This window comes from Artemia franciscana, chromosome 7 (assembly GCF_032884065.1).
Source record: "Artemia franciscana chromosome 7, ASM3288406v1, whole genome shotgun sequence".
NCBI classification, from domain to species: domain Eukaryota; kingdom Metazoa; phylum Arthropoda; class Branchiopoda; order Anostraca; family Artemiidae; genus Artemia; species Artemia franciscana.
In genome coordinates, this window is record NC_088869.1 from 34045493 (window position 1) to 34062781 (window position 17289).

General features: G+C 35.0%; 3 protein-coding genes across 6 annotated transcripts in view; 1 reads left to right on the forward strand and 2 right to left on the reverse strand.

Moving 5' to 3' along the window:
• LOC136029194 (replication protein A 32 kDa subunit-like) overlaps positions 1–17289 on the forward strand; it is a 29688-nt gene that overhangs the window by 3411 nt on the left and 8988 nt on the right. For all 4 annotated transcript variants that reach the window (XM_065707336.1, XM_065707332.1, XM_065707333.1 and 1 more), the window contains exons 2-3: positions 10059–10165; positions 14791–15003. In XM_065707336.1, coding sequence (XP_065563408.1) covers positions 10103–10165; positions 14791–15003 — 276 coding nt within the window. In that variant the 5' untranslated portion in view covers positions 10059–10102. The remainder of the gene's footprint in view (positions 1–10058; positions 10166–14790; positions 15004–17289) is intronic.
• Positions 3105–4295, reverse strand: LOC136029673 (uncharacterized). The gene has a single exon (XM_065708177.1). It carries the CDS (start codon positions 4293–4295, stop codon positions 3105–3107), a length of 1191 nt encoding a protein of 396 aa, XP_065564249.1.
• LOC136029674 (uncharacterized) lies at positions 5022–6080 on the reverse strand. Its single transcript, XM_065708178.1, has one exon. The coding sequence runs from the start codon at positions 6078–6080 to the stop codon at positions 5022–5024; it is 1059 nt and encodes a 352-aa protein (XP_065564250.1).

Sequence of the window (17289 nt, forward strand, 5' to 3'; positions counted from 1 at the left end):
ATGCTTCCATTGATAGGAGACGATAGGAATCTGTAAATTCTCCATGTGGGATGAGTAGTCCTGGCTTTTACAACCTTCTTTTGATTTAATTGCTTGCCTTCGGACACTCTTGTTACCTTTATTTAATAGGGTTGCCATACACATATCAAATTCCTGTTTTGGTAGAACAATTTCTTTGATTAACTTTGACGTCAGCTTTGGTGACCTAATGCAGAACTTTCTTTTTACAATTCCCAGAGTCTGGAGTGATTTGGAGGCAACTGACCAAGCATGTTGTTCAAACTTCAATTCATCATCCAAAACTATACCCAGGTCTCTTTCAGCATGGGAAGAATCAATCATTTGCCCAACACTATCTATTCCACACATGTAATACTGACTCTTCAAATTCTTTCTACCAAATGAATTGTCCTGCATTTCTTAATGTTGTACTAACCTCCAGATTTTTGCCCAATCAGGGAGTTTATCTAGGTCAGCTTGTAATAAGGTTTTCTCTTTGGCTGTTTTTGCAGGGCTGATCATCTGCATAAAGGTTCATTTTATTATTGACAAATTGAACAGTATTGTTGATAAAGGTATTAAGTAATGTTGGACCAAGGATTGTTCCCATGGTAGCCTAACTTAATTATTAGGTGTACTTTATAATGTATAGTATCTTTCTATTAATCAGATGATCACATTGCCCTTCATTGTTTGTTTATCCTATCCACATTTTAAATTATTTCAAATGGTATCTTTACATAAGACCTGTATTGCAACCTTTTGTTGTATTGTTCTTCACCAGTCAAAATATACAAGAAAGCTAGTTAACAAAGAAAGCCACTGTTATTTACAATCTTAAGTAATCCTGCCACTTTTGAACTTGCTGGTAATGATAAGAAGAAGACAGCTATTCTCAATGAAGTTCCAATTCCAAAAATTGTAGGGAGGTATATGGACTAACAAGTCCTTTCACCTCTTTGACTTCTTCTCCAGAAAAACTAGCTACCAGAAGTGCTCTTCTCCTCCAGTCTGCAAACAATGGATATATACGATTATGAACAATAATACACTGTTATTGATTGTGGGAAGTGCGAGTACCTGAGCTACCTGTCCCCAGCAGTTTAAGGCACTAGGCCAGCCGGTACCAATATGGCTCTTCCTACTCATTCCCGCTCTCTTCTGCACAATCAAAAATTATGGATAAATCGCGTCCCTTTAAAAATAGACTTCTTCAAGCTTTAATCTTTATTAAACAATATTTCTCTTCTTTAAGGTATCAATTGCTGCCTTAAATATCTTACAATCAATTTCCCATGGCAGGTTAGAATCCAGAATAGCTATATAAGTATTTGGAATCTTAGCCAAGGAGCAGAAACACTTAAGAGCAACAGTCTCCTCACTCTGAGCCTGGCAATCGAATAAAATATGCTGGATTGTTTCCTCTGCTGAAAAGCAGATTCGGCATAAAGGGGAATGATGTAGCTTCCAATTAAATAACAAGCTATTTAGAAGTAGGGCACCTGATTTCAGCTGGTAATATAGCACTGTATTTAATCTTGTATGAAATAGAGATAACATTAATTTACTGTGATTAACTTTGGATCTTTGCCTGATAATATCTCGTGAATTGAGGCCAGAGGAAGGACTAGGAAATAACATGGAAGCCTTTGCTGCTAGAGAATCAGCCATATCATTATATTTTATGCCTTTATGACTAGGAACATGTTGAAAATAAACTTCGTTTTCTTTGATCTTAAGACTAAGAAGCTGTCTTCTAATATTATATAAATCTTTGTCATTAGCAATTCTATTAATACTTTGGATCAGTAGTAATGCTGATTTAGAGTAAGAGAGACAGAGTATATTTTCAGATTCCATGTTATAATTTATAAGTGCATCCAAGGCCAGGCGGATGGCACATAATTCAGCAGACAAGATAGAAGATCCCAATGAGAGAGGAGAATAAATGTTCAAATTCAGGGATGGGATAAATGCTCCTGCTCCAGCTCTTTCCCTCTGGACAGATCCATCTGTATATATTTTTCTATAGTTGGGGTTTGAGATGTGTTCAGCCAAAATAGTCTGGATCTCGTAATTAGGAATCAAATCTTTACTAATAGAGATAAGTTCTACTTGACAGCTTGGAGGACTCATTTCCCATGGGGGGGGGGGGGGGACTCAGTAAAAGGATATGCATAAAGCAAATGTTGATTCCAGTTTGGGACCTCCAGTTGAAACTGATTCCATGATGAATGGGCATTGGGACAGGCTGACTTCTCAGCAAAGGTATGTGCATATACAGCATGCTTGGCTCCATAAGCCTGGATTTGCGAGAAATATTTTATCCTTAGACTAGATGCTCTTTCCCTTAGGGATACCAATCCCGACAGTATTCTTAACTTTGACAGAGGAGTATGCTTATGCACACCTAAAGCTATTCAAATAGCAGAATTTTGTAAAGATTCAAGGATTTTGAATGAGGATGGAGGATGAACTGAAAAAATTTGAATCCCATATTCTATATTTGAATGAATATATAATTTGTAAAAATCCAAAATACTTTTTGGTTGACATCCCCACTTACTTCCAGCAGGTCTTTTCAGAATACAAAGTCTCTGAATAATCAGAGATTTCAAAGAATTAATATGTTCATGCCACTGCATTTTAGAATCCATTAATAAACCAAGTAACTTCACTGATTTGCAATATGGGATCTCCCTTGAGAAAATTGACAGTGGATTAGGAGGATCTTGAGTACCATTAGTAAATATAATGGCTTTAGTTTTACTGATTGAGATTGGGAAGCCAAATGCTAAAGAGAATCTCTGGACTAAACTTACATCCTGTTGAATAAGGCTTTGAAGAAGGCTAATATCCCTTCCCGACTTCCAAATGATCAAATCATCTGCATAAAGGCCAAATGATGCATGAGATACTTGAAATTCAGAAACATACAAGTTGAATAGAAGAGGGCTCAATATTGCACCTTGAGGAAGTTCTCTCGTAATGGGGCATTGCTCACCTCTAGACTGATTTACTTGAACGTAAAAATATCTATCAGTTAGAAAAGACTTTATGAAACTTATTAAAGGATACGGGAAGTCAAGATTTATTAGGATTTCCTATAATTTATTGTGGACTACATTTCCATAGACAGTTGACCAGTCAAACAGAACAGCCATTGTGACATGTCTAATTTTAAGAGAGTTACAAACATCAATTTCTAGCTGTGTAATGTTGTCTAAAGAGCTATGTCCTTTTCTGAAACCTGTTTCTTCACTAGGAAAGAGATTGTTGACTTCAGCAAACCACTCAATTCTTGATAAGACAAGCCTTTCCAGAACTTTACTAAAGGAAGGTAATACCAATATAGGACGGCAAGACTTAAGATCATTTGATGAATAAGAAGGTTTTAAAGCTGGGAATACCTGAGCAATCTTCCAAGCATCTGGGAAATTTTGGTTTGACCAAATAAGATTATAAAGACTTAAGAGGGCTGTATGAACCACCTTTGGGGACTCAAGAATACCCTTCATATAAATACCATCATAACCTGGGGAAGACTTGATGTTAAGAGAATTAAGTGCTACACAAAATTCATCTTGGGAAAACGGTTTCATCAGAGTACCCTTATAAGAACAGGTAAGAGGGAGATTACAAAAAGGAGGTTGGATGGGATGAAAATCTGAGCAATCATTTTTAAAAATATCCATAAACAGATCTGCCTTCTTTTTATCTGAAATAATTGGATATCCATCCTGAATGATATCATATCTACGGTCATCATTAGGCTGCTTTCCACTATTTAGTTGGCTAATGAAATTATGGACCTTTGAAATTGGGGTTCTAAAACTGATCCTTGAGCTGAAATTCAGGCATGTACTCTGTTTAGCTCTCCTACAAATTAGTTTCACCTTAGCACATGACTGCTTATAAGAGATTGTTGTTGACTGAGATGGGTGCTTTTGAAACATTTTACGAGCCTTTCTTTTTGCCAGAACTGCAACCCTACACTCATCATTCCACCAATTTTTGGGTCTTATGGAGCCATTGTAAAAATGCTCCCTAGTGATTGGAATTGCCAATTTAGCTGACTCCAGCAGGATTGATTTCAAATTAGATTCAATGGCATTAATATCAGAATTAGGAGAAACAAAGGAAAAATCTACTTCATTTAATATCTCACGAAAAAGGGACCAATTACCTTTGGAGTTAATAAATGTAGGGACGTAAGGTTTGGGAGTGTAGCATAAATCTTGAAATGATGTAGGAATTGCACAATGATCAGATTGAAGAGACGACACCTTTACCATCTGAACTAAATCACAATATGAAGAAGGACCTAGAAGCAACTCTATAGTTGAGAAAGAGTTAGAAGAAATGTTATACCTGGTCTGAAAGTCAAATGGAGTGAAAATCAAGGTGTCAGGAAAATTGGACAATATGTACTCTATTCATCTTCCTGCTTTGTTGCTACCAGCTGATTGTTCCCAGAGAGGACTATGGGCATTAAAATAACCAAAAATAAAGGTATTATTACCTGATAATTCTGCTTCCAAGATACTTTGATGTCCTTACTCCCACATGGATTATAAAAGGATTTTATGGCAAGATGGTTACCATTGGCTAAGGTAATTATTATACCTACAACATCTATTTCATACCTGTAGATAGTTAAGGGTTGAGGGGAGTGTTGGGGTTGAAACATGAACAAAGATTGCCACACCCCCTTTCTTTCTGTTAGTTGATCTATCTTTCCTGTAGCACTTGTACCCAGGCATTTTGATTTTCTTGTACTGATGAAGATTAGTCTCTTGTAGACAAATAATCCCAATTCTATTATCATTTGCACATTGGATAAGATCAGCAAGTTTATTTGAATTTAAAGAGACGCAATTCCATTGTAGGATCTGCAGCTTAGTTAACATAGGAAGGGTTAAATAGGTGACATACATGATACTTTGAGAGAATGGATGATAATTCTGTTCCTATTTCATTGAAAATAGAATTGGAAAAGTAGTGTTCTGCAATTTTTTTTGTTATACTGGCTTTTTTTTATCTTTAGCCATATTTGATTGTAAGATCAGGTCCACTGATGCAACATATTTAATTAAATTAGTAATACGAGGTCCAACTCTATCTTGCATAGTGATGGCTTGAGTAGAAATATTTGGAAAAGCTGCCACTCTTTCAGACCAGGATTTAGGATTAGTCTTTGGATTGTTGAGGGATGGACTAGCTTCAGCTTCCTTTGGATGCTCCTTAGCCAACAGAGGGTAAGAAGTCTCAGTAGGAGGTATGAGTGCCTGATTTTGGCTGTTCTTGTGGACCTGTAGCCAGGGTTTTTGAGGAAGGGCTAAATTCACTTCCTTGGCCTCATTAACTCTTGGACCTGATGGTACTTTGGAGAGCTTGGCCAGCTCCATTGCAGCTATCAGGAAAGGGACATTTTCTTGAAGAGCAATCCTTAAAACTTTAGCTCGCTGAACATATTTAGGACATGAATTGTGATCTGTTGATTGATGTCTACCATCACAGTTTGTACATTTAGGCACTTCAGTGCATCTACTTTCTGTAGACAAGGAGTGATTACCAAGGCAATTAGGGCACCCTGGTTCAGAAGAAGAACAATACTTAGATGAGTGACCAAGCTTAAAACATTTTGAGCATTGAAGAGGTTTTTCTTGGTATATTTTATGAGCTTTTTGCTGACCAAAAAGGAAAACCGAGTCAAATTGGGAACTAGCAGGTAAGATAAAGAGGACACTCTTACTACTTCTTGTTCCCTTAGAATCTAGCTTGCACATACGATGAACATCCAGAACCTCCAGCATTTCCCCCTTATTGTTCATAAGACCATCTTTCAAGTCATCATTTGACAGTTCCAATGGTATGTTGTACAGCACTATTTTCTGAGAATTTTTCAGGGTTGGTTTCCACCATTCAGGTGTAACAGGGATATTGCCAATTTTGTGTAGGCTAAGTGCTTTGCAGGCTTCATTTCTGTCTAGAAACAAGGGGTCATTCATCTCCGTAAGTGAACAATCTCTGTTCACATTCACACTGAAGCTGCATCTAAAAGCTTTAAAAAGATTCATTCTAATATTAGTAATATTTTTGACAGAGAAAGATTGATCTTTTACTGTTGGAGTAAAAAGGACAATGGTTTGTCCTTTATCTCCACAGCTGGGACTGAGTTTGAGAGTCCAACTATTTCAGGAGGACCCATAGAAGGTTTTTTTCTTTTCTGTTTTCTGCCCACTGTCTGAAAATCCTCATTTAGCAGGTTATCAGTTTCAGAGATTGGTGACTCAGAGACAGTAATCATGGTTTCATTCAGGTTATCATCATTGGATATTGGAGATACAACAATAGGAATATTCGCTTCTGATAACCAATTAGATGATTGGCCCCCTTCCCCGAGGGGACTAGAAGAGCTAGGAAACATTGAGTTCAGGAGAGGGAAATTCCAGAAACTCTAACCACGCAATAAACTTATATGAAAAAGCAAAATAATACTTCTGAAACAAAAGGAGTAGCAGGAGCTTTAGTTCCTTTCACTCAGAAAATAAATGAAATCAATAATATAAATTTTCATCAATTGATTTCTTCTTTTCTTCTCATGAAACTTAGTCATCATTTTTTTTTTTAAATACTGTTGCCTCTTTATAATTTGTTCTGTGCAGTTAGCTCATTTACTGCAAAATGGGTCGCAATTTGGCAACTCAGGTATTGTACCTTAACATGTACAAAACACTATATGTGATCTTGTTTGATAAAGGCCCTGATACGTATGGTGTTTCAAATGTTCTTATGCATGAATTGGCTTCTTGTCTGGTCACTTCTCTTGCTTTTCATTTTAACCTTTGTTTAGACTCTGGTGAATGCCCTACTGTGTAGAAAAAGGCAGTGGTAAAACCGCTTCACAAGGGTAGAAGAAGGTTAGCTTAAATTTTAATTTTTGTTTCATTTCAAAGACTTCTATTTTTCCAAGAGTTATGGAAAAAAAAATGGTTTATTGTTCCAAGATTTATTTGAAAAAATGACCAGTGGCATGTAGTACAGCATGGTGTTAAAAAAATTTGTCTTGTAAAACCTAGTTAATGAAAGTAATTCAGTATTTTCTTAAGACAGCTGATTCTGCTCAAAAGTTTGATTGTATTCATATTCATTTTTCTAAAGCATTAGACAAAGTTGCAATACCTCAGCTGTTGAAAAATCACCAAAATTATGGAATTGGATGTAGAACTTTGGCTGGGATTACAGATTTCATAACAGATAGGTAACCAAATATTAAGGCTGGTGAGGCTTTATCTGAAGAGTGTAGTGTATTGAATAGAGTTCTCCAGGGTAGTTGTTTGGACCAGTTTTATTTTGTATATTTTTAATTGGTTTGCCACAGGTAATCCAACATAGTCCAATTAAAATGTTTACAGATCATATAAAGCTTTGTATGGTTTATCCTTCCTAGTTGATGTGGCTCTTATACAGGAAGATTTAAATTTATTGACTAATTTTCTAATTTTAATTCAATGCCTATAAATCAGGGACTTTTATCACTTGAGGTTTGATAATCAAGCGTTAGCTATATAACATAAGGCAAACTACCATTTGCTTGGCATCAAAAGAATGTTTAGAAGATTTAACCTGCAAAGCTTTGCTAAACTGTATAAGACAATTGTGCAACCTATAGTTGGATAATGGTCATCTGTGTAATGATCAACAAGAAAATCAGAGTCACAGCTTATTTTCAAAAAAATGCAAAGATAAACATCTAAATGTGTTCCTTATTTAAAATATTTACCTTACGAGTGTAGGGTAAGCAGTTTGTGCCTACTGTCTTGACAATTCAGGAGAGATAAATTTGATTTGGTTACCTGTTGGTAATCTATCCTGTGGTGATTTCTTTCAATTTAGCCATTATTCACCCACATGGCTGAACTAAGTGAAATTTTACCAGCAAAGGGTTTCAAGAAAGGTTGGACAGGGGTCTTGTGTAAATTCATCCATTCAATCATGGCACATGTTGCCTGACCATTTTATGTCAACAAACAATATTATAGTTCTGGTCTGGGCCTCTTTCTAAAAGGTAGTTTATGGAACCATTACATTTATGGTCTTTAATATGTAATTGTTTACTTAATGCCACCCAAGAGGAGCACTGTGAAATTTTTTCTGTTTGTCATGAAGCATTTGTTTCTTTATGAATGTGATAAGCCTATGGAATTTTGTATTTGTGGTACCAATCAATACCCAGACAACCAGTTCATGTATATATATATATATATATATATATATATATATATATATATATATATATATATATATATATATATATATATATATATAATATTTTTATCAGTAATGTTTTTGCTATTTTGTAATGTGAAAGACCTATGGGACTGTAAACTATAACGTCTATGACTTTGTTGCTCAGGATGAGAAGTTTTGTCCCTGTTTTTGTTGTTATTTTTTAATGCAGCAGGGCTATGGGACTGTTACATGTATGGTTTTGTTGCTGTATTTTGCTATCATTTTTGTAAAAAGACGAGCCTAAGGCTTACTCTTTTTTCGCTTAAAATAAATTATATATCATAAAATACAAAACAATAGAGAAATGTAACATTAGAACTGTATGTGCCAATGAGATAATCAAGGGGGATAGTGGTAGTAAGGCAGGTTGTTGGGAAAGTAACTGTAGTATAATGAAAGAGCATAAAATAAAGAACCTAATAGTACTAATTTTATTGCCTGGTTTCCTTTAGGCTGGTCAACCACAGAAATTTACCCTTTTTGCCGTCTTCAAAAAAGTTGAACTAGGAGAATGATACTCTTAGGAATGAATTCAGATGACTTGAAAGTTGTTTTCATGCTCTGTTTCCTCCCCATTTCTAAAACCTAAAAAACTGGGTTGACAAGAGAGTAGTACTACTCAATTCCCATTGAAATATTGTTAAGAAATTATAATGTTTGCGTCCTTGACAACTGAATTACAGCTTCCAATATTGCAATATACACTGGTTTCCTTTTGTATAGTAAGCTCTTATTCTGTAAACATGTAAAAAGTCAAATTGCATTATACATACCATAAATGTCAAATGCTTTTGCTGTATCAAGAAGGAGAATGTCCACTGGTCTCTAATGGTTTAGTTGCAATATTGTGTAGACTGTAGCAGGTATGTTTCAACAGACCTGTCTTTAGGAGTGCAGCATGGGTTTTGAATTTAGGGGGGGAGGGGGTATAAAGAATATGCCAACAAAATTGTCCAGTGTTCCAACAAATGCAGACGCATAAGCTAATTTCCAAAGTGTCAGCACTGTGCACCAACTTCTTGGAACTTCTTTTTTGGGGGTGGGATTCATCCCCCCTCTCTGCACCCCTGCCTGCCTTTACAAATATGATTTGGCTGTCAGTAGGTGATTGGTTGTTCTTTAAGTGGGTTACAAAAGTTTCATTGGGGAGTTTTTTCCACAATTTTCCTCATCACTAAGGTAACAATAATTGGCATGAATTTTCAGCAGAATTCGTGAGTCAATCCTTTTTTGAGGATGAATTTGATGTGTGCTTGTTTCCAATATTGTGGTAGCTCTTTTGTTGCATATAACATATAGGAGACCAGTTCAATTTCATTAGTAATATACTGGGAATTTTTTTTAAAGAGTTGTTTTAAAAATTATCAAGGCCTACTGTTTTGTTTGCATCAACATTTCTTTGGTCTCTGGCAAATATCATCAAGGATAGAAGAAACAAGTTGCATTTAGGAAGTTGCCTCAACTAGGAAACTTGGGAGGATAAGTGTCCATTGTTATGGTGGTGAAGTTTGTGCAGAAATTTTTATTGAGGCAGTCCCATTTGTATCAGCAATAATGCTGCCATCAGATTTTCTTTTCTTACGTTTAGGTCAATGGGATGGGTTAGTCTTAGATACATGCTACCAAAACTTCTCTGTGTTGGTCTTAAGGTGAGAGGCAATATACTCTTTTAGTGGTGTTTTCTAACGTTTAGTGGATGCATAGAAGTTTGTTATCAAACAAAATTAATCAAATAGCTACTAATTAAATTCTTTTTCTTTCAGACTAACTCCATTGCTACTGTTTAAAGCTCTTGACAGCGGAGAAAATGGATCAAAGTGGAGGATTTATGAGTTCTCCATCTGGTGGCTCACCAGCTGGTTCCAGAAAGGTATATTTGGATAGTTTTTTTTTTTTTTTTTTTTTTTTTTTTTTTTTTTTTTTTTTTTTTTTTTTTTTTTTTTAATTTAGTGTCATTCCATTGATGCTATGGAAACCTTTAATAAAGCTTGATCTTTTTTAGACTCTTATGCTGATTTATCAACTGATAGCATATTTCATTTGAAATCAGGTATTTTGTTTCTAGTCACAATCTTTCCAGAAAAAAAAATAGTTGCTCCTACTTGATATATAAAAAGTTCCCAATGAGAAAAGAAAAGAAAAAAATATCTTGGTAGTGTATTTTTAAGTTTTTTTTTGCATAAATTTCATTATTTTTAGAAAACATAAAAAGACATAATTTATTAAAGTGGTTATGGCTTTTAAGGTATTTAAATTCATCTTTGGAATTTATCATTGTTGTTTTTTTATTTTCTATTTTTTGAATTCATTTTCATTATTTTCACTTGTTTACAAGATTAAAAATGGAACTTTACAGGAAAGAAGGGGGTAAGTATATTATGAAAGAGTTGATAGAGTGATGGGGACTCACTCTAGATGAACAAAGACTATGTATGCCAACTATATCTTCTAAATAGCCATCGAGATAGTAAGTGAAAGGTTGGACGAAAAGATTTTACCGGAGATTTTACAAATTACCGGGAAGTGGCTAGAGAGGAAGGCTTAAAAAGGACGTTATAGAAGAGTAGTGTCCAATAAGGGGATCGCTTTAGGTGGCTTAAATGTTCGGAGGGAGGCTAAAATGTTCTTTCTCTGATCCACCAAAACATTTTTGCACTATAGATGTCTTTGCTACCTATAGTCTATTCCCTGTTAAAAAGTGCGGTAAATTAAGATACACTATTTATTGTCAGCTTATCAAAGTAGCTTATCTGCACAATTCTTGGAACAGCTTAGAAGAACAAGTTGAAGCTTTCTGAGAGTTTTTTTTTTGGGTGTGGACCTTGGAGGAAACTAGGAGGAGGGGGGTAGAGCTGGGCTAAACATATTTTGTCTCAAATCTGCCTAAACGTTTTTGGAATTAAATCCTTTTGGATCTAAAATCTTTTCGTGTTGAAATAGTGATGTAAATCGAAAGACACTCTCTTTACTCAGGTCAACAAAATATGGTGTCTGCAATATATCAAGAACAGTTTGGGAGATCGAGTTGAAATTTTCAGGGGTTGTTGTTGGGTCAAGTGGTAATCAAGTTTTGACTTGTGACAGTGGTAAATCTAAAGACACTACGTAAGTTCAAGACCAATGGGTTTATTAAAAAAAAATATATATAAATAAAATTAAAAAAAAAATCTAAATATAATCATAAAACGTAAATCTAAGATAGAAATATCCTCATTTCATTCATGTACACCATAACCACAATGTTTACATCTTAAACATAATACACAGAGTGGACACTGCTCCTACTTTTAGACGTAACCTAACCTCTCATTTACGAGAAAAAAATCGATCAAGTACACTCCTGCTCCTAGGCCCAAGAAAAATCATCCCATAAAAAAGTGACAACATAAAATAATAAATAGATATAAAAAAAGAAATAAAAGTAAACTACTTCAATCTAATCCCAAATTTTACTTTATTTTTGAATTTATAAGTTAATTCTAGCATATTTAAATTAATATTTAACTATTTAGTTACGACGCCTAAATTTAACAATTTTTTGTCATTTTAATAAATGATTTTTTACTCTTTTCTTAAATGATGCAAGGTTATGTGTATCCATGCTGTCAAAATAGCATATCTTAAATGCCAAGTGAACCGCTTCGGAGATTCACTTGAAACTTTCAGCTAAGGTGTACGGGATGGATGGGGCACATGGTCTTCTAATAGATTTCATGTCTCCCATTCACTTAACCGTTTTCTCTTCGAAAAGCCCCTCTGTGAATAAAAATCCATTCACACCTAAATTAAAAAATAAACTTTAAGACCGTATAAGGTTATTTGCAATGTCTTTGAATGGCCTGGGATGTCAAGTTGGATCTTTCGGGGAGTGTTAGAGGGGCAAGAGGATCTCAAGATTTGACTTGAAGGGAGGAGACTAGGAAACTAAAATGGTTTTTTCTCCAACCGCTTAAACATTTTTGTGCTAGAATTCATATGAGAACTATTATTTATTCACGGTTAAGGAGCAAGGTTAATCAAAAGACACTGTGTTTGGCCAGGTTGTCAAAGCAGCGCATCTGTAATATCCTGGAAACGGCTTTTGGAATCAAATTCCTAACAAAAGGAGAGCGAAGATTGAATCAGTAATTATTAGAATGCTCATTCAAGTCATTTGAAGCACTTCTTATAAAAAGCTTGAAAACATTTGCCTATGGTGTTTTTTTTTTGGGGGGGGGGCTCAGGTATCCCCCTTGTCCTCCCCTTAAGCGAATCCATTAGCCTACATCATAATAGTTAATTTCATAATAGTTGATTCCTCTGAGATTGGGACGCTACATAAATACCCCTTCAATAGTCCTCAGAATTTTGGTCGATAATATTTCGGCTTTGTCTGGTTCAAAATTTCTGTTTACGGGCCAAAATGCTTGAGTATGGTAATATTCTGTTGCACGGTCTTTTTTTTTTACTTAAAAAAGGCACTATATTTTAAATGTCCATTTGAATGAATCTTCTTTTGATAGTCTACGACTAGGGACTATGGATCGCTAAATTCGTGACTATCGTGCTGTGGAAATATAAGAAAGTTTATATTTTATCGATAGTGGCCTTAGGGTTCTCATAAATGTTGTGTTATATTACACAATTTCTATCGAGATCGCAATACTTTAAAGGAGTTCAATTCCTATTTATAAAATTATGTGGATTTTCATATGCTGATAGTTTTCGATGAGTAACTTTAAACTTAACACCTTTCATATATCCAGAATCGACATAAATAATAGATTTTGTTGTTGTGTGTTTTTATCTAAACTTAATTTCATAAAGTTTTGTTGACAAGAGTCACTCTTTACCTACAGTTTCTTACTGCAAATTCAGGAATTCAAGTGAGGGAGATTAATTCTTTTTCAATCCCTTTTTTGCGTTCAATTTTAACATTTTTATAAAAATGCTCCGTCCTAACCCGGGAAATTGAAGCATCTGCAAAAAACGATATAGTTTTCAGACTAGCTATTGGTTGGCCGCTGGCAGCATTTCACCAACACTGTAAATGTAAGTTTATGCTTTCAATTTATGATTTGCATATTTATGGTTATTTGAAGTAAGACTGAGAGTCGTTGAAAGATATGTGCCTAAGACTGTTTGAAACCTTAAAAATCATTTTGTGAGTCTCAGCGTTCGCTGACCGTCTCAAAGACAAGGGGGCTCATTAGTAAATGTTCCCGGCACCACAGGAAACCCCAAAGCAATTTTGCTTAAAATTGATAAAGGATCTTAAATGTATCAATAGTTCGAAGAGCAAATGGGAGGCAAGTTAAAAATAAAGAAACTGTATAATCTCTTACTAAATGTTAAGGAAAGCGTTGTCAATTCATTGTACATACAGCATTAATAATATGCATGAAGGTGGGTAGCGAGACACGGAACTCCCAAAGCTGTCAAATTGTTCAACTGATACTGATTTCTAATGTTTTCCAAGCACGTATCTTAGACTATTTCTTAGGAACAGCCTTTTGCTGAACTTAAAAAAAAGAAAGCAGAAAATTCAGCACCATTTAATCGAAAAAACACTATTTCCGCTTTCTAATGATGTTAGTTTTATCAAACATGAATATGTCTATCTCCGGCACAATTGCTCTTCAAATTGTTCTTCAAAGATTCCACAGAAGGTAGATCTTGGCTTTTAGTTTTCTGTCTTTTATTCGTATTTCTTATCCTAGCTCTACAAGTTATGGTAAAATTGCTCTATCAATTCAAGATAGTTCGGCCACATAAACTAAAAGTGTTTATAATGGACAAGATATGGTGATCTTCTAATGAACCCCCTTAATGAAATGGTACTACTTTATGTATATTCATAATATAATTTTTCACAAGATGGATGTTAAACTTTAGATTTTATCTCATTTGATTGGAATGGAAAGCCCTTTCTAAATTGAATTGCCTTTTTTTGTAGAATAAAATTGTAAGCAGTCAACTCAGGATTTCCGAGAACCCATTGGTCTACTTTAACCTTCTCCCCATTTTAGCTTTTTTTTTTCTTGCTACAAAATCGCTCTAATCATTTTTATTCTTACTAAAAATACAAAAAAAAAAAAAAAAAAATGCATTTTGACTTTGATCTCGCTGTAAACTACCATTGTAGATATTTTTTTTTTTATATAAGCTTGAATGTTTCTTTTAACTACTTATTGTTTCTTTTTTTTATCATGGTAAATAAACTGTCTGAGCCAATTGAAAGTCAAATCGACTAACTCGGGCCAAGTACGTAACCTTATCGAGCGTCATTAACTTTGTACACTCATTTTTAATTACCTGAAAATAAGTGAAGGCGTCAGGAGGTATATTAGATAAGGGGGAAGATCTAAAGATGGAATATTTTTTATATTTTATGCTACTATTTTTTCGCTGTTAATAGTACTGCAGTGAGCTATTTTGAAATTCCCGGTATTCATAGAAACTTTCCAGGATTAAAAGTGGAAAATACTTTCAATTTAACTTTCTTTTTTTTTTAAGCCTGGAATGTCCAAAGCCCAAAATGTAGTTGCAATGACAGTTGGCCAAATTCTACGATGTCCAGGTGGTGAAATCACAGTAGAGAATCGGCCTGTTGCTATCATTGTTCTGATTGGTCAAGTGAAAAATATTCAGTCTCATCCTGGTAGAACTAATTTTCACCTTGATGATAAGACGGGAATCATGGAAATTACGTATTTTCATGATGACGAGGTTTGTATTGGTCCTTGAGTGTGTGCATGTAATTTATCCCTCATTAAACTGAACCCCAAGAAATTGAACCCGTTTAACTGAACCATCCTACGTCTAAACTCAGGTGCAACTGAACCCCCATGTAACTAAACAATGGTGGATCTGAACCATCATACAACTAAACCACATTTAACTCAAACCTCATGCAACTAGACTAGACCAATGTGCAACTCCAACCCGTGTAATTAAACATTCGTTTAACTAAACTCCGTAAAATTCAACCCCCTTGCAACTGACTCTTCGTGCAACTCGGCCCCTGTTTAACTGAACCCCCGTGCAACTCAACCCCATTCAACGGAATCTTCACCGAACTCAACCACTGTTTAACTGTACTCTCGTTTAACTGAACCATCACTCAGCTGAACCTTAATGCAACTCAACCATCAATCAACTCAATATCCACACAACTCAAACCCGATTAGCTCAACCTGTTATTCAACTCAACCTCTTTGTAATTCAAGCTTCGCGCAACCCAGCCCCTATCTATTTCAATCCCAATTCAACTCTCCTTTCGTGTAATTCAACCCTTAATTAACTCAATCCTCATTCCCCGTTTAACCCAAACCTGTCGTACTCAACCCCCCTTCAAATCAACCACGTTCAGCTCAACCCTCCTCAAATCAGCAATTTAACTAGAAAATATAATTCAGCCCTTTTTTTCGGAGGTGAAGAAAGGTGACTCGAATCAAATGATGTTTATTTATTAGTTAATTCTATTTTTACTTCATTTCGATGTAAAACCACCACCCTCTATCCCTGCAAAAACAATAATTTATCTTTGTGTTCTACAATTTGAATATTGGTGAAACTTTCCTGGCCCAGGGCCTAAACACACTTAATGGTCATGGTCTTAGTAATAGATTCATGTAATAGTAATAGTTGTACCCTAGTACAGAGAAAAACAGCACCTAGTTCAGGAACGGTACTATTATTTCAATTCACCTTAATAGTAAAAGTTGATGGCGGAGACAATTTAAAGGAAATTTTTGATGAGAGCTGGAAACGCTAACAAGTCTCCTTTTTTCTGTTTCCAGTACTAATAAGGTACTAAAATATTATTGAGAACTGCTTAAGGTGATTTGAAAGCTAAGATTCACATTTACCCACTTTTTATAATTTCGTCTTGGCAAAACTACCATGAAATGCCTCATGGCACCAAAATACAATTTTAGTGTCACTTCTGGAGTGTAAAGGCTTGAAATCATAAAAGTCTATCACTAAAATCTCCATGATCAAAAACCCTTAAACTAGTTTTAAAAATCCCCCCCTTTAATACTCCCTTTCGTAGTCAACTTTGCGAGTGAAAAAAAAAAAAATGGTTTTGAGAAAACTAATGAGTTTTCTCATTAAAAAAAAGTCGTTCAAATACGAGGCTAATTCGTTTATGATTGATGCTATTTATTTTCATTTCGACATTAAAAACCATTGCTTCAGAGTTTATGCAATGTTTATCTGCAAAACCAGCTAAGATAAGCTCACTCATAACAATTCTTTATGTTTGGTAAATTTTGAAAAAAAAACTCTCAATGCGAAAACTGGCCTAGGTTGAGTTTCCTAAAGAATTTAAATTATGTGGCAAAAGTTGTAAATAATATAGCTGGCGAAAGACAAATAAACACCTCATAAATTAGTATCTTACTTAGTGCACGCTACTTAAAGACTTTCTTGCTCCATTGAGCAACATCCTGTTTTTTTAGTTATACTTTGTGTTTTCAGTATCCTACAAATATAAGGGAATATTATGGGTTAAAACACATGTTAGAATCTTAAAATGTTGTATCTTGTTGTAACTGTTTGTTTATTAAAGTAATGAAGTAAATGCCTGCCAAGATCATCCATCGGAACTAACTGTTTTTTTTTTTTTTTTTATCCCTTCAACTCAAAATATATCACTAGCATTCAAAATCCATTTTGCAAGTTAGACTTATAGCGCTACCTGACGTAACTTGAAATCACAGCTTAGGTACCAATACAGCTGTGAAAACTCGATTTATTTTTGGGACACAGTGCGCGGTAGCAATGCTAGCGGCTGGAGACAGGAAACTGGCAGCACAGCTTAGATACCAATATTGGTATCTAAGCTGTGTATGCAAAAAACAAAATTGCGTTCCCGCCTATGGTGTTGTGGTACGATCTACGCGTCGGAGCCCGGGCTTGGAGGAGGCGCCAAGTTCAGAGCTCAGTACCAAAAGTCTCTCATGGGCAAGATAGGAGTTTTCATAACTGTATATTGGTATCTAAGCTGTG